At 35.2% G+C, this 20,010-nt stretch overlaps 3 protein-coding genes and 1 long non-coding RNA gene across 13 annotated transcripts in view; 2 read left to right on the top strand and 2 right to left on the bottom strand.

Annotated features, from left to right (window-relative positions):
* The first annotated feature begins 676 nt into the window (after positions 1-676).
* Positions 677-5,549, top strand: LOC123864304 (F-box-like/WD repeat-containing protein TBL1XR1). 2 transcript variants are annotated; one of them, XM_045904651.1, is made up of 9 exons: positions 677-898; positions 994-1,143; positions 1,229-1,371; positions 1,451-1,650; positions 2,727-2,847; positions 2,967-3,119; positions 3,319-3,510; positions 4,090-4,601; positions 5,204-5,549. In XM_045904651.1, exons 1-8 carry the CDS (start codon positions 841-843, stop codon positions 4,588-4,590), a joined length of 1,518 nt encoding a protein of 505 aa, XP_045760607.1. In that variant the 5' UTR covers positions 677-840; the 3' UTR covers positions 4,591-4,601; positions 5,204-5,549. The 2 variants fall into 2 exon arrangements, with proteins under 2 accessions (XP_045760607.1, XP_045760606.1); XM_045904650.1 differs by having other exon boundaries at positions 4,090-4,606; positions 5,209-5,549.
* Positions 5,550-6,025: 476 nt separating this feature from the next.
* Positions 6,026-7,270, bottom strand: LOC123864320 (tRNA-uridine aminocarboxypropyltransferase 1). The gene is made up of 2 exons (XM_045904675.1): positions 6,845-7,270; positions 6,026-6,767 (listed from the first exon to the last, which is right to left on the bottom strand). Exons 1-2 carry the CDS (start codon positions 7,037-7,039, stop codon positions 6,036-6,038), a joined length of 927 nt encoding a protein of 308 aa, XP_045760631.1. The 5' UTR covers positions 7,040-7,270; the 3' UTR covers positions 6,026-6,035.
* An 826-nt stretch (positions 7,271-8,096) lies between these two features.
* Positions 8,097-20,010, top strand: part of LOC123864281 (probable ubiquitin carboxyl-terminal hydrolase FAF-X) — a 33,955-nt gene continuing 22,041 nt past the window's right edge. For 4 of the 9 annotated variants that reach the window (XM_045904593.1, XM_045904592.1, XM_045904590.1 and 1 more), the window contains exons 1-20: positions 8,097-8,203; positions 8,747-8,819; positions 10,375-10,504; positions 10,700-10,919; positions 11,005-11,160; positions 11,340-11,529; positions 11,902-12,057; positions 12,239-12,392; positions 13,614-13,765; positions 14,321-14,578; positions 15,115-15,213; positions 15,732-15,874; positions 16,154-16,374; positions 16,800-16,930; positions 17,335-17,531; positions 17,646-17,748; positions 17,930-18,098; positions 19,168-19,414; positions 19,475-19,643; positions 19,793-19,912. In XM_045904593.1, coding sequence (XP_045760549.1) covers positions 8,778-8,819; positions 10,375-10,504; positions 10,700-10,919; positions 11,005-11,160; positions 11,340-11,529; positions 11,902-12,057; positions 12,239-12,392; positions 13,614-13,765; positions 14,321-14,578; positions 15,115-15,213; positions 15,732-15,874; positions 16,154-16,374; positions 16,800-16,930; positions 17,335-17,531; positions 17,646-17,748; positions 17,930-18,098; positions 19,168-19,414; positions 19,475-19,643; positions 19,793-19,912 — 3,057 coding nt within the window. In that variant the 5' untranslated portion in view covers positions 8,097-8,203; positions 8,747-8,777. Of the gene's footprint in view, positions 8,204-8,243; positions 8,552-8,746; positions 8,820-10,374; positions 10,505-10,699; positions 10,920-11,004; positions 11,161-11,339; positions 11,530-11,901; positions 12,058-12,238; positions 12,393-13,613; positions 13,766-14,320; positions 14,579-15,114; positions 15,214-15,731; positions 15,875-16,153; positions 16,375-16,799; positions 16,931-17,334; positions 17,532-17,645; positions 17,749-17,929; positions 18,099-19,167; positions 19,415-19,474; positions 19,644-19,792; positions 19,913-20,010 lie in introns of those variants that run through there. The other 5 variants (XM_045904596.1, XM_045904595.1, XM_045904591.1 and 2 more) reach the window with 3 other exon arrangements.
* Positions 10,032-20,008, bottom strand: LOC123864338. The gene is made up of 3 exons (XR_006795755.1): positions 19,996-20,008; positions 16,426-16,428; positions 10,032-10,231 (listed from the first exon to the last, which is right to left on the bottom strand). It is a non-coding gene; the product is annotated as an uncharacterized LOC123864338 (long non-coding RNA).

The following is a 20,010-nucleotide window of genomic DNA, read 5'->3' as shown; positions in this document are numbered from 1 at the left end:
GTTGAATAAGAAAAATGAAGGTATGAAAATTAAAGCTTGGAGTAATATTTAATTTAGCCAATCGTATTTATTTGTTGACCTAGCAGCTTAGCGACATCTAATACGATGAAATAAATACGATTGGCTAAATTAAATATTACTCCAAGCTCTAATTTTTATACCTTCATTTTTCTTATTCAAAAATAAAAACAAAATATCACCCTTGAAAAAATTCCACCTCCTAAATTTGAGGAGAAAGCCCACTAAATTGGCAACATTGCTGGCAAGCCGGAGAGAAAAACCGGACGTGTGTATTTGGAGCCTAAAGAGACGGGCTTCCATACAAAAAAGAAACTTATAAAATTGTATGAAATAGATGGCATACTTCAATACCAACTATGACACTAACACTGGAGAAAGACAGTCCAGCCAATATATTTACTATATATACTTTAGAGCTACGTGAGCTAATCTTTCAAGTAAAGATTTTTATATAAACCTGTGAGGATGATAGGCGATTGGCGCAATTAAAGTGCCATAAGCCTATTTTGCCGTATTAGTTTACAAATTGCGAAAAACCAAATTAAATTTGAATTTCGCGGGTGGACCCGTTGCATCCACCATATTAGCTCCATAGAGTAGGATGTATATAGGGTAGGTTCGTGCTCTGTGTCTTTGTCTTCGCCTGCATAGACAATGAATATAATATTAATTTCGTCTGTTTGGCGTTTTATTGAGCAATTTGTTTTTTCATACTTTAAAATTAAAATATTTTTTAATCATTATGAATTTGTAGCGATCAATATAAGTCGTATTAAGCAATAAAATTAAATCATAGTTATATAAAATAGATGTGTAATCATGAGTTTTTCTATAGACGAAGTAAACTTTCTTGTGTACCGATACTTGCAAGAATCTGGTATATTTATCTTTTAGCCGCCGTGCAGACGCCAACACGCTTTTTATAACATTCATTTTGATTCATAAATTTCACTAGTGTTTCATAATTTGCAGGTTTTCATCATTCGGCATACACTTTTGGTATCGAGTCTCACATATCTCAAAGTAATATAAACGGAGCGCTTGTGCCACCCGCTGCATTGTTGAATATATTACAGAAGGGCCTACAGTACACAGAAGCAGAAATCACAATTGGAGAAGACGGTAAAAAATTTAAAAGTTGTAAGAGTTGTAAGAGTTGTAAACTTCCTAAGATGTTATCTATCTAAAGAAATCATTGAACTTACAGGTACAGAAACTCGTCTTACAGAGAGTCTTAGTCTTATAGACGCTGTAACTCCAGACATTGTAGCAGCACGACAAAATGCCCACAATGCTCAAAAACAAGCAAATAAGGAGCCTGGCTCAGGGGGTGAACAAAATGGTGTTGATGTGAGTATGAAACATTTAACTGGCTACAAAAATTAATATTATTTGAAATAAATAAGTTTAACTTTGTTTTTGTCACTAGGGTACAACTTGCAATGCAGCATCTACAACTGGAGGTGCAGCAACACCTAGTGCTCCTGAAAATATGGACATGGATCAATCAATCGAAATACCTGCTAGTAAGGCTACAGTCCTAAGAGGACATGAATCTGAAGTATTTATATGTGCTTGGAACCCCAGCACAGATCTGCTGGCCAGTGGCTCTGGAGACAGTACTGCGAGGTAATCAATCAGTCTCATCAGGTCCAGCTAAAGTGTAGAAAGTTTTAGCAATTGATACTTTCTGAGAGCTTTATTGACTAGTTGACTCGCCCTGGCTTCGCACGGTTATACTATCTGTTCCATAGACAAAATATGTATGTAAATGGGTACTCTTTTAGTTCTCTTCTGTTAGAATTTACCAACTTATAAACATTCCTCGCTTGTTCTGAAACCCCTATTGAATTACACTGAGATTTAGGAGTTTACCAATTTTTTTTTACCATAATCAAACAAAATGAAAATGGTTATGACTTATAAGTCTACTTTTTACTAATCTATTATACTGATCACAATCGATTTGCTTTTACCCATTAAGGAGTTCCGTCGTGTATTTCATTTCATTTATTTGCATAGATTGAAGAGTGGCATGCAAAATAACTTCTTATTCCAAAAGATAAAATAAAATTCTTCAATTAAATAATAGCTGCAATAAATATTAACTTAATTTAAACATTATAAAATCCAGATCAATTCTATTATATGTATAAAAAATGTTGATATTGTTCATCAAATCTTCACCAAACTTACATGGTACGAATGTGACTGTAGCCTTTGTAAAGAAAGCGTAAAATCAATAAAAAAAATTGATCCCGTTTCCTAAAGAATCCCTAATTTTTTTCAGGATAAAAAGTACCTTATGTGTTAACTGATTGGAGTATAAGCTACCACTGTTCCTTTCATTTAAATCCGTTCAGTAGTTTTCGCGTGATGCTTGCACAGACAGATAGACCGAAAAATATTGCAAAAAAAATTGTTTTGGGATCTTTATTGATATTAATGTTTCCTCCGATTAAAATTTTAAAAATATATTTAATATACAGAAATCATCCAGTTACAGTTTTATTATAAGTATAGATAGATAAAAAGATAAAAATGAAATTTTAATAATAATATGATCTCTTAATAATGAAAGTAATTTAGATAAGATAAGGGAAGCATTGAATTGAAAATGCAGTGGTCTTAAAAAGATTATACAAATTAAGTACTCTGTTCACTTTCTGGTAAAATGAGTTACATGTAAAATGTGTTTTTTTAAGGATATGGGACATGTCGGACAATCCTGCCACTACACCTAATCAACTTGTATTAAGACACTGTATTCAAAAAGGTGGAGCAGAAGTACCTAGCAACAAAGATGTTACTTCACTTGATTGGAATGTAAGATCACTATAAGTTTCCTGTAAGCTTAGTTAACATACCTGTCAAAACTGAAAGATAACATTACAAAACATTAGTTTAATTATTTATTATTTCTGAATGTTTATATTGCTTTACAGTGTGATGGTAATCTACTAGCAACTGGCTCATATGATGGATATGCAAGAATTTGGACGACCGATGGTACATTAGCATCAACCTTGGGTCAACACAAAGGCCCTATTTTTGCTCTAAAATGGAACAAACGTGGAAATTACATTTTGAGTGCTGGTGTATGTATTAAAACATTAGTTTAAAACACTAAGTAATACATTTTTAATTTCAAATTATTTAAAGCTTAGGGAAAAAACTTTTACTTAACAATCTGAATAGTCCTATGAATCTACTACTGGCTTGGAATGCCCTACTTTTTGAGAGGAATTAACAAAAAATTCTGTAGTTATGTAGTTTTTCAATTCCAACTTATTTCAGGTGGACAAAACAACTATAATATGGGATGCTGCATCAGGACAATGTACACAACAGTTCTCTTTCCACGCAGCACCAGCTCTCGACGTAGACTGGCAAACTAATAATTCATTTGCATCTTGTTCTACTGACCAATGCATTCATGTCTGCAAACTGCACGTTGACAAACCAATAAAAAGCTTCCAAGGGCACACAGTAAGTATTCCTGAACCTGTTGGTTTCTTAAATTATATCACTTTTTAAAACTAAGATGATGCCAGTGATTTCGTCTGCATCTCGTTTTTGAAAAATCCCATGGATTTGATTTTCCAGCATAAAAAGTAATGAATCGTCGCTGCGCATGCATAATCCGCTATGTAATTTTTAGGATTTTTGATTTAGATGTCATTTTATTTGGTTTTAAAAGGTGTGAGAAAATGTAGAAACCTGTTCTTTAGCATGTGAGCTAGTTTAAGAGATAATCTTCATAGCTATGTAATATTGATTTAAAAGTAAAGAATATTTAAAAAAAAAAAAGTTTAAAGGAGTCTCTTGCAAACTTGTGATTTTCCACGTAGCGGAATTTTCATGCGCAGCGACGGTATGTCCTTTCCTGGGATGCAAGCTATCTCTGCACAAAATTTTGTCAAAATTTCTTTAATGGATAGGCCATGAAAACCTAGCAGACAGATATTTTCGCATTTATAGAATTAAGTATGGATTATTACTAATGTAAAATAGTGCATAAGTGAACATTTCTTCATAGGGTTTCATTGACACTTTTTTTTTTTTCAGAATGAAGTGAATGCCATTAAATGGGATCCTCAAGGACAGTTGTTAGCTTCATGTTCGGATGATATGACCCTTAAAATATGGTCTATGAAACAAGACACTTGTGTACATGATTTGAAAGCTCATTCAAAAGAAATCTACACAATCAAATGGTCTCCTACTGGACCAGGCACACAAAATCCCAATATGAATTTGATACTAGCCAGTGCATCTTTTGACTCCACTGTACGTTTGTGGGATGTGGAAAGAGGAGTCTGTATACATACTCTTACAAAACACACAGAGCCAGTCTATAGTGTTGCATTTTCTCCTGATGGTAAGTTTCTGGCTAGTGGCTCCTTTGATAAATGTGTGCACATATGGTCAACACAGACAGGTGGTCTTGTACACTCCTACAAGGGTACAGGAGGAATTTTTGAGGTGTGTTGGAATTCTCGGGGCACAAAAGTAGGCGCAAGTGCAAGTGATGGAAGTGTTTTTGTGTTAGATTTACGCAAATTATAATTTTGTAATCATTTTTAAGGTTCCCTACCTCAAAAATAAAATAGGATCACTTCGTCGTCTGTCATGTCTGTCGGGAAGCCTAGAGGGTACTTCCCGCTGACTTAGAATAATTTAATATGGCAGGTAGGTAGATCTTATATCACAAGTAAAGGGAAAAATCCGAAAACTGTGAGTTTGTGGTTATATTACAAAAAAAAATTAAAGTGTATTCACAAACAAATATATTTTCAATTTTTTCAAAATAAGATACTAATATCAAGTGAGGTATTATATGAAAGGGCTTTATCTGTATATTCTATAACAGATTTTTATTTATCTTCATGTATATTAGTTTTTGATGCAAAATTATGCGAAATGCTATGGCAAAATGTCAAAAAAGTACCATTCCTCCCCCTACCTAGCCTACCAACCTACCTACAAAGTCTACCTATCGAAAAATCGAAAATAATAATAGTCAATAGAAGTATATTTTATATTTTACAGAAAAAAATATAACCAACACTCTTAGCGTCATAGTTTTTTTTAATATCAACAATAAAATACTAGAAACAATGGTAGTTTTTACGCAGTATGGTACTCTCGGTGCGCGAGTCGAATTCGCACTGGGCCGGTTTTTTTGCTACTTATATATCGTAAAACAAATACAGTCTGGCAGTTTTGCTTATTTAACATAAACAATGATGTTATTTATATTAGTATTTTTAATGAAATTTTAAATAGACGAATATAAATCAAATTGGCAGTTTTGGAAAAGTTAATAAAAAGCTTTACTTGATTACATTAATATTCAAAAAGTAGTACGAATTAAATAGGTATACCTATTTTATTTAATGTTGTAAGGATAATTATTTAATATATTTTTTGCAAACAATGCTGTAGGAGTATTTTTTATACAATACAATCTTTATTCCAACATGTATTTTACAGCATCCTTGGAAATAAATGTGTTTCTTTAAATTTATTAGTATTTTTTTTTTATGAGTCCATATTTATAAGTTTTGTCCAACATCTTGTAAAAAAGATGTCATGTTCATACACAATATAGTCCTAAGTCTAGAGTTGAAAATTGAAATCTAGGCTGACTTAAACAGTTAAAACAAGACAGATTTATGTCAGCACTATAACACTGTTTTAAGTGTCTTAAGTCTAAGAAAAGTCAAAGTACACTTTATAGGTGTTCGTATTACATTTTATTGAACACTTGAAAACCTATTCAAAAATTTTCAACATTATATTTTGTATTTATGTGAAGGCACACTACATCTTTACTATTCATGAGATTTATTAATTAGGTCATCAAGTGATTATGATATTAATAAGCAATATCATTCACTAAAGTTTAAATGCTAAAACTCACAGCTATAAGAAATGTGAGTCTAAACTTAGCAGTCTTGTTTTGTCAAAATAATAAACCAATTCTTTAGATAATTTTTTATTTAAAAACATTATATTTCCATTGGTCTCTTATAAGCTAACATGTCTTCATGCTTATAAAGAGTGTGGAGTTTTTCATACATGTATTTGAAAAAATATAAAAGATTATCATATTGTCCATTGTAAGGTTCACAGGTATGGTTTTCTTGACTGTGGATTGGACAATCACTAGTAACTTCTGTCTTGTATTGTTCACTTCTACCCCATGCACATACATGCATTTCTAACAATACCTGATGTAAGGCTTCAATAGTAGAAAGATACCATCTAGGACTCCCCTTTTGGTGTCTCCAAAATTGCGATATTCTTTTCTGTAACACAATTTTTGGTATCTTCTGCAATCGTTCATCACAAAATATTCCTCTACTCTGATTCCAAGTACTATCAATTAGCAGAAGACGATCAATGGGCAATTTCTCTACATGATATATTTCTTCATTGTTGCCTCTGTTATTGTGATACACTTTAGTCATTAAAGTACCGACATTATAACCAGGCGGGAGTTCAGCTAAGCGATTTTCTGCATAGTTTTGGTAATCATATCTGCCTGTAAAAAGTTCTCGCACAGTACATGCTTCAGTTCCTGGGTACAACAACACTGTCCTTCCATCATTTACATATTCTGGTATATCAGGATATGTATAAACCTTAACGTCTCGAGGAGCCAACACTGCTGCATGAGCTGCTGTGCTTTTACCATCAATTTCACGTCTATGTTTGATTATGTCCACCTTGATTGGCAACTGCAAACAAATTAAGTTAAAAAACAGACAGTAGGTAAGTACCAAAAATAATATAAAAATTTTAAGTTGCTTCTTACAGTACATAAAGGGATTCGGCCGTCTAATTGAGCTACAGGCACAAAACAGGTGTAACAAAAGTACATTCGAGACTTGCCACATCGAGGACATGGACTACGAGTAGTGAGATCATTTAGTACATCTGAGTTTAAAATTTTAAGTCCTTCAAAAGGCTTATCATCACGGTTTCTAGCCTCTAGACTTTTAGGGTTCATGCTATAACAATATAATTTTGATTTTACTAATACTATCCTTGAGTGTTAGGTTGTTTACGTAAATATTTGGTTTTGTCAAGTGTTTTTTCCGTTGGACTAAGAATTTTTCACCAAATTTTCACTGAACTTGATCAACATTTATATCAAAGATATGTATTTCTGTAAAAACTAAGACATTTTTTCATGTACATATTGTATTACACTCCCAAACAGTAAACCTTAAATAATGTCATGTCACCATTTGTGACTCCAAATGGTATTCGTGTGAATTGGTAGAGATTCCCACACACTTCAAAGGCAATGTATACTTTTTCTTTTGAAAGAATGGTAGCGGCCTTCCAGTGTACTCTACAGTATATCATTGATTCGGAGAAACTTAAAGGTACTTAAGCGTAGTTCTATAAGGCAAATACAGAATTTTGAATTTTTATCTTTTATACATTATTTTTAAAATTTCACTATCGGAATCGGAGAAGACTTACTGAGAGTCATTACAGAGTGACACCCTAAAAAGTTTTTCATTTTTGGAGGTTCTGTATCCGAAGGGCACCAAAACGGGACCCTGTAACTAAGCCTCCGCTGCTCGTCCGTCCGTACATTTGTCTGTCTGTCAGCAGGCTGTATCTCATGAACCATAATTAGGTAGGTAGTTACAAAGTTTCACAGAATGTGTATTTTTGTAACCGCTATAACGCTACCGGACCGGACGTATATTGTATGTTCAAATGGTTCAAACAAAATAATGGTTTCAATGCCTTCAGGTAGCCGGACTGGACGCCGGCCTAAAAAATTAAATAGACCGTCTGAGATTTCATCATTACTTACATAATCATAAAGCACAGTAGGTAGGTACCAAACATGTACCAAAGTAGGTAGCTACCGTGCAAGGAACGTACTACTCTGCTACCGTGCTTGCTGGGCACAGGCCACAGGCTACAGGCCTTTGATAAGAAGCTTCAGGGCACGGAAACGGATATATTATCTATGGATGATTGACTAGACAGTTCGACATCTATTATGTGAAACTACCCTTAAAATATTTCATCTATTTTCCGTAATACTACCTACTCTTTGCTATTTTCGTTATTACGTCAAAGTGTAGTGCTTATATTTGTGACTTTGTGACTTCAAATATTATTCTATAATTTAAGTGCAACAAATAAGGTAAAAGATTAATTCATATTTAAAGTTAAGGCATAAAATACAATATTAATCATCGAAGTAGTATTCTTGTACTAATCCTATTGCCTACCTTGTTTAGGACAATGACGCCATTTTGTTGCGCCGGCTGATCGAAATTAAGATGATAAAATAGTTATATTTGAGTTCCTTGTGTTATTAATTGATAATTACTTGAGCTTTGAAAATCTTGTAATCAAGGCTCCGCCTGCGACAAAATTTGCATGTAACGTATTGCGCATATTGACGATGTGAATATATTGATTAAAGTGTTCTTTACCGCAAATATGAACACAATCTGAGTGTAATTTGCGTTTTTCGGTATTTCAATAAGTACGTTTAGATTTTATTTTTACTCATTTTATAGTGACGCTTCTATTAATAACTTTGCAGTCACAAATAATTCTTGTGAACACATTCTACTGGAAAATATTGTTGTGTCAATTTTTAACCGACTTCATTCTAGTACTGTTTGTAATAATACTTTTCTGGAAATAAAATTATCATAGCTCTTAGTTTTTTTTTCAGGACAGGAAATGATTAGAGTTATGTTATAATAATGACAATATCAATGAAGGAACAAGACCAGATGCCCGGGGAGGTTAGTATATGGTTTCTATTGGCTAAGTCAATTAAAGTAAAAAAATTTACTAAACAAAGTATTTTGATGAGCTAATATCAAATTTTGAAACATGTATGGATATTTGAAACAAAAGTGCTTTATTTTAAATAAATCATGCTCATTAGTAGTACGAAAGCATGCTGCTATAAAACAATTACTACTTGGTAGCATGTCTGCAGACATTTCTAGTAATAAATATGCTCGCTTTATGCTTGCTAAATCAACAGTTTCTTGATGTTTGAGCGTATTACCTGAGGTAGGCACAGATGGAAAGTAGTGTACTCTGAGCACATCTGAACATGTTTGTTATAAGCATGCCAGTGTTGATTATAAGCCTGTGATACACATGCCAGTGAATGGTATGCTAGATGCTGGTAAGCTGGCAAGCCAGGTACTAGAAGAAAGTCAGCGTGTGATACACATGCTTGTGGCTGGTACCAGTGATGTACTAGTTAAAGATCACAAAATAATTATGAAGAAATTAATAGTATTGCAATACAACTCATACAAAAGATGCCAGATAATACACAACAAAAACCACCACAAAAAATTCAAAAGATTTTGGCAGAGGTTGAAAGGGTGATCTACTAGGGAACACCTTAAGCCTCGATGACACGGGGCGAGTTTACAAGCTGCTAGCAAACTCGCTGCCTTGTAACTTGTAAACTCGCCACGTGTCATCGAGCTTTTTCACAATCTGCTTTTAATTATCAGATTGTAAAAACGCTGCTTGAAAAATAGAAAGCCGGGCTAATTTACTCGCCATTCGCTGGTGTGTTGGCCTGTAAGCTAGTTAACTAGCCACGTGTCATCATCACTGCTAGTAAACTAGTTGCGAGCATCTGCGTTTTGGCAGTTAAAGCTAAAATGTCAAGAGAAGTAGTTCATGCGGGAGTAGTTATTTTAGCTCATATTATCAAGAATGATTTACAACGAAAACTAAAATAAAAACTTGAAACAGAAAAGAAAATGGGTAAGATCGTGGATAGAAAAACGCGATGAATATGATGCTTCCAGTGGTTTATTCAGAGAGTTGAAGGACGACGATCCTATGGCTTATAGAAATATGTTGAGACTAAACAGTTCCAAATTTGATGCGTTACTGCAGATGGTAGATGGAATGCTCAAAACACGCTAGCTAGTTGGCTACTGAGCGAGTGGAATGTTTTGTGTGTCATCGACAATCGCTTACTCGCTCACTCGCTAGCTTTTAAACTCGCCGACTAGCAGCTCGTAAATTAGCCCAGTGTCATCGAGCCTTTACAATGTGTTTCGCGTGCTTGTAGCTGGCATGCGAGTCTCCCACCCACTTACTCTCAAGGGGAAAAAACCAATCACTTTGCCATCAACTGGTATGCCTTGTACTGGCACGTGAGCTACTGGCAGATTCTCTGTGTATGTTTGGATGTTTGTGACGAAGTCGTGATAATTACCTCCAGTCGTAAACATTTGCAACACCAGAGGGACCACCAATGTGCTGTCAGCTTTTTAGGAATTTGTTGAATAAACTTATTATGTTGAAATAAATTTTTAGATGGCATTCCCCGAGGCTAAGTTGAAAGCGCTAGAAGAAAAAATTTCCCATCCACGTTGGGTAGTACCAGTTTTGCCTGAACAAGAGCTTGAAGCCCTTTTAATTGCATCTATGGAATTAGCAACAAAAGGTATTGAATTTTTTAACTATGTAATGCTGGATTTATTCACTATTATGGCTTGTAAAATAAGTTTAATTTTGAATTTTGTGCTTTTATTAGAATAGTAGAAAAAGTTGCATCCCATTAAATGATGGTTACTACATATAAATGTTTATTTTAAACTTTAAAGCGAAACAATTGCTAATAAACATTATTTTATGACAGGTGAAGATGTCAATAATCCACACTGTCAGCGGTTTTATAATGATGCCCTCACAGTATCATTTACAAAGATTTTAACAGATGATGCAGTTTCATCCTGGAAAAATAATATTCAGCAATGTGTGCGATCAAATTGTGAAAAGCTTGTTAAATTATGTGCCATGAAATTGGATGATCCGAGATTTTTACATCTTTTATATATGGTCTTTAATCCAGGAAACAAGTATGGGATTTATATTATATTATTTTCATTAAATATATGTTCTTTTCTACTCGCAACATTGCTAAATAACTTATTGCATTTTTAGATTTCATACATTTAATGCATCAAGAACTTGTGAAGGCTTGTCTATTTCTAATACTTCTACAACCGGGGGCCAAGGCTCAACTCAGGAATCTGAAGTATTTGCCAGGTCACAAGACCATCGTACACCAAGAGGATGGCTGGTCCATCTTATTAATGTGTATGTACTGCAATTATTATTCTTTGTTATAGTTATTAGATTTAGATATAAGTATAATTAATACTTTTGGCCTACATTGGCATATGTATTAATGTTGAATGCCAATTGTAAATTATGAGTGAGCATAATTAATTTTACAACTCAATTTTCTTCTAATTTATTTGAAACAAAATTTCCAGGTTTGGCCAGGCTGGTGGTTTTGTTAAGCTTAGAGAAAGGTTTGAATCAATTATGGGTTTTAAAAAATCTGATTTAACTACTTCTGTAATTAGTGAAGAGAAAATTTCAAATGAAATAACAGAGAAAGAAAGTGAGGAAAATGTAGTAAATGTTACAGAAAACATGTCATCCATGACTGATAGTATTGAGGTATGTATTATTTATTTACTAAAGGATACATGTGAGATAGCTATAGGTTTTAGTTAGGATTTTCCAAAATAACAAGTAGCCCAGTTCTAAGACGCAAGCTATCTCTGTACCGAACACATGACGTCGACGTTTTCGTCCACATGGATTTAGGTTTTATAAAATCCCATGGGAACTCTTTAATTTTCTGAGATGTATGCTAACCTGAAAAAATCGTGATATTGTAAACTAATGGGCCATGAAAACAGAGCAGACAGCAGATTATAATATTAGTATGGATTTATAATAGTTGTGCATGAACCTACCATAATAAAATATGAATGTTATGTAATAGTGTTTTACTTAGTGAAATAATTTTTTAACTAAACTTTGCAGAGCTCTACAACACGCAATGAGCAGCCATCATCATTAGAGCAGCCTACAAGCGGAGAGACTCGCGTCGCTGCTGTGTGGCAACTTTTGCGTCCTTTGGGTCTTTGCCATGACCTTCTAACACCTCACACAGTTACTGTGTACCTCTTACCAGTTCTGGTATGTTTTCTAATAAATCCTATTTATTATTTAGCAGGGCTTAAAATCAAATTTGTTTCAGAACTTCCAGATAAACTTCATCTGACAAATCAGTTTTTGTATTAGAAATATCAAATTTATCCATTAGGTAAAATTTATCTGGCGGCTTTGAAACAGGCCCTTAATTTCTAATTTTTTTTAGGAATGTATTCCAACTCTGCTAGAAAGTCTTACAGATGATGAGTTAAAAAGAGAAGCGCGTGGCAGCGAGAATAAGACAGACACTGTGTCCTGTTTGATTAGAGCATGCAAATGTGTTTCTGTTAAGACACCTCAACATCACAGTCTACTTAAATGTAAGTTATTTTAATATAACTATATTTTTTATTATAATTAAGAAGTTTGTCTAATCAAAGCTAGACTGACAAATAATGGCAAATTAAAACAAATTATGTCATGCACCCCTGAAGATAAACCAGGAACAATTTGTATAATATGATATTTTATTTCAAAAATCATAACCCTTCCTTTCGGCTTTGCCGTAGTCGGGTAAAAATAGGTATGTTCATGTAATGGAGGTTTCGTGATGTTTGCGTTTGAGCAGGCTTTACCGTGGCAGCCCTTACATATCCAAACAATCACAAACTTAAGAACCTTTAAAATGAGTAAATAGGCATCTTCGAGGCAAGCACCCTTCAACATAGAGCTTATTATTGCTTTCCTTGAGACATGCTTGCATCAAGCGCAAGCCTATAGGATATTGTAATTCTATTGATTGAAAAAAAAAATTTGTATATTAAATTTTGTTTTATTAAAATGAAATAAAATGAAGTATTGTGTTTCGTGATAATCTAGTGATTTAAATGTGGAAAAGGAGTAATTAAACATGGAGCAGAGGTCGGTTGGGAACCCTGTAGCTGCTAAGGGGCGGAGTTCCGCCCTCCCCTGAGCCGCTACATCGTCCCTGAACCGTGACCTGCGATCGTCGCCAGGCTCGCCATCACCTAGGCCTCATGCATGCAGGGAGACACGGATGATATTCAACAAGAATTTTATTTTAGCTGCAAAGTCTGTGTTTATCTATTTTTTGCTACTTAAAATATAAGGTGATAATAAAAAATGATCATATAATAAATGATTGTATTTAGCCGGTTGCAAACCAAGAACCAAGCTAAGTTAGTTTAGATTTGCTCTCATAGCTGGGTTACTTTTTCATATTTGTGTGAAAGCAAACTATGAAAACTAAAATATGTGAAGCTAAGTTGTGTAATGTGTATTCTGATCACATGCTACGCGAGCTAAGCTAAGCCTCTCTAAACTTTAGTTTTTGCTATTTGTTGATATGCACCCAACTAATTTCTATTTAATTTATTTTATAGTTATCTATGTTAGCTTACCTTTGACATAGCTTAGCTGTTGGTCTGCAACCGGCTTTTCGATTGTTAGGATCGAATTTGTCTTGGTTGCATTAAAATTGTTAGAATTAGTCTAGTATATCGCTTGATGTTTCTCCATATTTCTGTATTGGCCATTGTAAAGTCGTAATTCTAGGTATCAGTTGTATTTTTTCATTGCAGCATTAGAAATGTTCCGTTTGAAGATGATCCTGCGATTGTTACAAATGTCATCATTCAATGGAAAAATGTCTGCTTTGAATGAAATTAATCAACTCATAAGTACAATCTCACAACAGCCTAAACCTGAGTGGCTCACACCTGCGGTTATTACGGTATGTAATTTCTTCTGCAGTAATAGGGTCGTCATCTATCTATGCACTAACATACAGCACTGCATCCGCATTGTCTCTTTTTGAAAAAGCAGAACAAGACAAAGGTGAATTCACACGATCGTAAGAATCGTAACCGCGCACACATGCACATTAGTAGAGCTCACAGTACAACCTCTAGTGACGCACCAGCATTTCGTTTACTCATTTGATGAGACCAACATTACCATTTTTAGTACTGAAAAACATGTTCTTGCGCATCTTATCGGTCGTTCCGTGATATCCCCTAACAAAACCACTAAGTTCATGTTGTATTGGAGCTGTTCGAAAAAGTTCAATGTGGCTAATTTTGTTGTACACAATATCTAAACTAAAAATAATGGTAGTCAAAATGTATTGTTACACTTTTCATAGTGCTTTCCGCGGAAAAGGATAGAACTAGTTTTAAACCTGTGAATGTGAACAAAAGAATGTACTGAAATGACGACCTAAAGTTTTTTAATAAAAGAAATGTCAAAGCTATATATTATTAATTGTTATAATAAATTGTTGTTTTAGAATTGGATACGCGAGAATAAAGTAGTAGATATAGTTTTACGAGATTCTCTTCACCAGCCTCAGTATGTGGACAGGCTGGAGAAAATGCTTAGGTTTATGATCAAAGAGAACTCGCTGACTCGGGAAGACTTGGACGCCATATGGCGAGCTCAGCAAGGGAAGCATGAGGCAATAGTGAAAAATCTTCACGACTTGCTCGCAAAATTGGCGTGGGACTTCACACCGGATCAGTTAGATCATTTATTTGATTGTTTTAAGGTAAAAAAAAATTATTATATTACTAATAAATATTTATACACTGCTTACAAATCTAAATCATGTAAGACAACTATCTTCTTACGCTATGTCTGTGACTCTACTACTGGTTTGGAGTGAAGATTCTATTGAGAAGAGCTGGCAACAAACTCAACAGTTGCTCTTTTCAAATCATAAAAAGTTACTATATGTGACTACACATTACACCATTTTGAGGGCAACTAAAAGCTCAGGCAGATGTTTCCACGCAACTTTGTCACTATAAATATACATGTTTTAAACACTTCACAAACAATATGAAGAGTAGACGGTTTGTGCGGCTAGTTGGCACCGGCTCCAAAAACTGTTATTATAGAAGTATATTAATTAACTCTTGTATACATAGTATACTTGGTAACAAAATTAAATTATTTTTATAGTTTGTGGTTATTGACGTTGGTTTTTTTAATCTTTGATGTCCTGTATGTTCAAGGAGCTTCTCTAATAATTATTATTAAATTCTCTAATAACTAATATTATAAAAACGTGTTATATAACAGGCAAGCTGGGCCACATCGAGTAAGAAACAAAGTGATAAATTATTAGAAGTAATTCGACGTCTAGCAGAAGATGACAAGGATGGCGTAATGGCTAACAAAGTAAGTAATAGTGATTTATGAAATAGTGGCATAATAAGGGTTATAGTTATGTGCAGTTTCATATTACTTGATCTAAACTCATCTTAAAATCCTACCCATAACATCGTGGTAACATAATTGTTATAAGCATTTCTTGATTTGCAGGTAAAATATTATTCATCATTTTCGTTGCCTCTTGTAAAATCTAAGGTGGAATCATATTCACAGCATTTAGTGTGGTATCCTCCAGAATAAAACTTGGTCAACAAGAACAGTAAATTAATAGTGAAAATATGGCGTATGGTGTCAGAATCCTGCAAAACATCGCTTATGCTATGCAGTATGCGCATACACGCAACAACGCAGGCTATAATATAAAACTCGCGCCAACACATATAATGAAACATTGACAATGTACAGCCAAGGCTTAAAAAGCTAGAACCCAGAGTGTGAAGCCCGGCACATATATAAATCATAGGAATAAAATATAGGTAACCTTTTGATTTAGGATTTTTTTGATGTAACATATTTCTTTATAGGTACTGGTATTATTTTGGAATTTGGCGCACTCAGACGAAGTATGTACAGAAATAATGGATGTGGCGCTGGCAAACTTAATTAAAATACTTGATTATAGCTGCAGTCAGGATCGCGATGCTCAAAAAACTTTATGGCTAGACAAGTAAGTATTCATTTCAGCTTGAGTTGTCTGATCATATATAATGGAGTGAGTAAAAGTGTTTCTGTTAAGTTAATTGGGTTGAATGGCGGCCTAATTTATAACTGTTTTTTGTGTGATGAGATTTCGTCATTGAATGAATCATATTGGGGGATAGGGAACCTTTTCAATCATTGTTTTGTGGTTATGGTGATGGAGTTTTAAATGCGAGCATTGAACCTTTGAATGTGAATCGTTGTAATATGTGATTTCACTCTGTAAGCAATGGAAAGCTTGTTTTAGATGCGTGGAGGAGCTGAAGAGCAACGACAAGTGGGTGTTGCCAGCGTTGAAGATGATGCGTGAGATTTGCTGCCTGTACGAGGCGGGGGGCGGCTCGGGCGTGCGGCCTCACGTCACGCGCCAGGAACTCATCGACCGACTGCAGACGCAGCACTCGCTCGTCATTCTCGTCACTGACTCACTGACGCTGTATATGGACGCTGTTCGGAGAAAGCTGGCTGGTAAGATGAGTGTATACGGGTAGGTTATTTGAAATGGGCTCGTAACTAAACCGACTTGCCGAAAGATATAGTCGTATTCCTCATGGCTGAGGGTTGTGAGGCCTTTCCAATAATCACCTAATTGTAGTTCTCTTGGAAAGATATATATAATACGGTGGCTTCTTAGATCCTTCCGCATACAATTCTTAGGTTTCACAGTTATTATCAATTGATATTAGTGATAATAACCGGGACTGATGCGACAGCAACACACAGTCTTCAAGGCACAAACTTAACAAAAGTCTTTATGAATATCACTCACAATAGTAATGCTAAAATAATCTCCTTTTCATAACGTTTTCCTTTATCTACAATCTACTCTGGATATATTATTACGATCCCAATGTAGAAATGAAAAAAATTACTAATAAAGTTATATTTTACAGAAGAGGGAGAAATAGATTGGGAGAATTGGCTGCCAGACGGGAGATACCCACACTCGGCGCAGGTTCATGAGCGCCTTAGCTTCCTTAGGTTTCTGCTGAAAGATGGACAGTTATGGCTGTGTGCTGAACAAGTATTTACATTTTATTTTCTTATGATTATTATTAAACAGATGTTATTTTATTAGTAACATTATTAAGGGCACAGTTTTTTTTAAGTAGTTTGCAGTTAACAGTTCTGATTGTCTCTAAGGTCTAGCACACGGCAGAATACAGCGTCTTTGTTAAAAACAACTCGAACTAAGATTGTACTGATGGGGCTGGCATATAGGGCACCTATAAAAGCCACTTAAAAATATTAGAGTTTAAAAAAATATTTCAAACTAGGTTATTTGTACTTTGTCACAATGCAGTGGGTAAACCCTTGGCGCGCCTCTGAGTTTTATTTTCACAGTGCCAATTTCAACTGTATGTGAAATGACATAATGTATAAATTTTTAACAAACTGTGACCTAAACCTGTTTCTTTTTCTTTTCAGGCGAAACAAATTTGGATATGCCTGGCTGAAAGGCCGGCACACCTTGGTGACCGGGAAGCGTGTTTTCGTTGGTTTAGCAAACTAATGGGGGAGGAGCCAGACTTAGATCCAAATATAAATCTGCATTTTTTTCGACGAAACATTATGACACTGTCCCCAAATCTTTTGACTCACTCGGGTATCAAATGTTTCGAGAGGTAATCATTTGGAATTTGGATTTATAATTGAAAATGAAAAATGAAAATATTTTACAGCTATTTTGACTATATCTTAATTTGATCTAGCTTAATTTGTATATTATGTTGTTACAGATTTTTTAAAGCTGTTAATGCCAAAGAAGGCAAACTTAAGGTTAAACGTCGTAGTTTTTTACTTAATGATGCTGATCTCATAGGATTAGATTATTTATGGAGGGTAAGTAGAACTTTAAAAAGGCGTTTCTCCTTTATATTCTTTTATATTGTGCATAGTTGTAGTGGGAACATATTCGGGATTTCCAGAATCATCTCTTATTGATGATGATTAGTCTGGGATTGGTATTTTGATGGAGTATGTTCGGGATTCCATTTTGTTAAAAATAAATGTGTTGTTGCAGGTAATAACAGAATGCGATGACGACATATCCACGCGCGGCATCGAGCTACTGAAGGAGGTGTGCACGTGCACGGGCCCGGCGCTGTCGCCCGCGCAGCACCACGAGGGCTTCCTCACCAAGTGCTGTGCGCGCACGCAGCGCCTGCAGAAGGACATGGAGCTGCAGCAGGGTACGTCGCCGTAAGACCACTACTATTATAATGTGTAAGGCCCCTCCACACTAGTGGTTCTCTAGCGTCGATCATCGTCGAACGTATGACGTCGGAAATGCGCGTGGAGCGATGCGTAAATGCTGAGCGCTGAGTTAGCGTCATGCAGACGCCGCGTGTCAGTTTCGTATATTGTCATAACAAAATGTATTCCAACGAGAAAACTATAGTTGGTTTTGCTTTAAAAATAAAAATGTTACGAAAGAAAAAATAAAGTAGGCTATAGGCTAAAGGCTATAGCTTCCCAAAATGGAATTTAAGTCTATGTAAGAATCATTTTGCGCTATATTACAGTCATTTAAAAATAATTTCAAATAGTTCGCGATTGTGCATGCGCGCTGATTTTATTTTGTATATATATATAGGTATTAATGCGGCTCGTGCGTTGCGTTGCCGCGATGTTTGCGCTACCTATACGTTCGATAAATTACGGCACTGAAGAAACGCTAGTGTTTAGGGGCTCCCCTTTATCTGCCTTCGTCAAACGCGTACTTAGCGCACGTCAAGACCAAATATCATCGCGTACCAGCGCCGCGCTATGTTAATAAAATAAATTCTTGTAGTACTTAATTCAGCAGTAATTCTGATACGACGTCAGAACAACGCATTGAAATAAAAATACAGAAAATTGTTTGCTCGGTGTTCTTTCCTGAATGCCATAATTATTTAGCGTTTCAATCATTCGGTATTCAAGCGTCTAACCTTTTCGACGTCCGAAAAAAGCCACGTTATTGTCACCCTAATATGTGCTATGTACGCATTTAGTTTGACGAAACTTTTATTGTGCAAACCCAAGATGCCAGCATAATATTGATGCCGACATAAGCCGGTTGCGAGCAAAATATGTTCTTGAACAGCCACATATCCCGATCGATCGACCGTCGCACCGAATTGCGTCGCAAGTTGCAACACCAACACACGCATAACGCATGTGTTCACGCCTTAAGAATGAGATTATTTGACCAAAAATATTTGAACTATCGAAATATCGTATCGCGTATAACTAACTTGTCCTGTGTTTATTTTTTAGATACGACGGAATGTTGTACTCGCATGTGTAGAGTAATTCGTGCCATACAGGAATATATAAACGAATGTGATAGGAAGTTCACATCGGAGCGACAAATACTTCCAATTTATAGGTCAGGAAGAGGAAGGCAATGTACTATAATAGTGAGATTTAATTTTCAAACAGGCCAAAGACAACTTGATGACATAGAACTATTTTCACACTCAAACGAGACGCTACATTCATTACGTACGGCCATTCAGAGAAGGTACTGAATCAACACCTTTATTTTATCACTTGACAAGCATTTAAACCTATTGGATTCAAGTTTACTTTATTCTTCTAGATTAAAATGTACAACTGACAGCAACATTAAGTTAGAAATGTATGTGAATAAGCTAGAACTATATGTAAACGGAGAACTATTGGACACAAGCCACGACCGCAAAATACTCTCACAAATACCTCTTAGGGACAAAACTGTGATCATGGCAAAGGTTTGTTGTGATACTTATAATAAGAATTATTACGCTTAAAGTTGGGCTAGTACGGAATGTCTAAAAAAAGAAAAAGAAAGTCGAAAATAGCATGCGTTTTAAAATTCAAGTTCTATCTGTGATACCTTTTATATAAACTGAAATTGCAGGTATATGACGGACAAGTGTGCGGAAGTGGAGGTTGTGGGTCTTCTAATGAATCAAGCAGTGACTCTAGCACCTCATCACCCCCTATACCGCCTACTCCGGAGCATGCGTTGCCGGGCGCCGTTAGTATACTGTACATTTTAGACTCAAGCCAAATAAGAGCAGAATCAAAGCGACGCGACGCGACGCATTATTTCTAAAATACTACATAGGATACTGA

This window comes from Maniola jurtina, chromosome 4, assembly GCF_905333055.1.
Source record: "Maniola jurtina chromosome 4, ilManJurt1.1, whole genome shotgun sequence".
NCBI classification, from domain to species: domain Eukaryota; kingdom Metazoa; phylum Arthropoda; class Insecta; order Lepidoptera; family Nymphalidae; genus Maniola; species Maniola jurtina.
The sequence above is the reverse complement of the archived record's forward strand: the minus strand, read 5'-3'. Positions and strand labels throughout refer to the sequence as shown.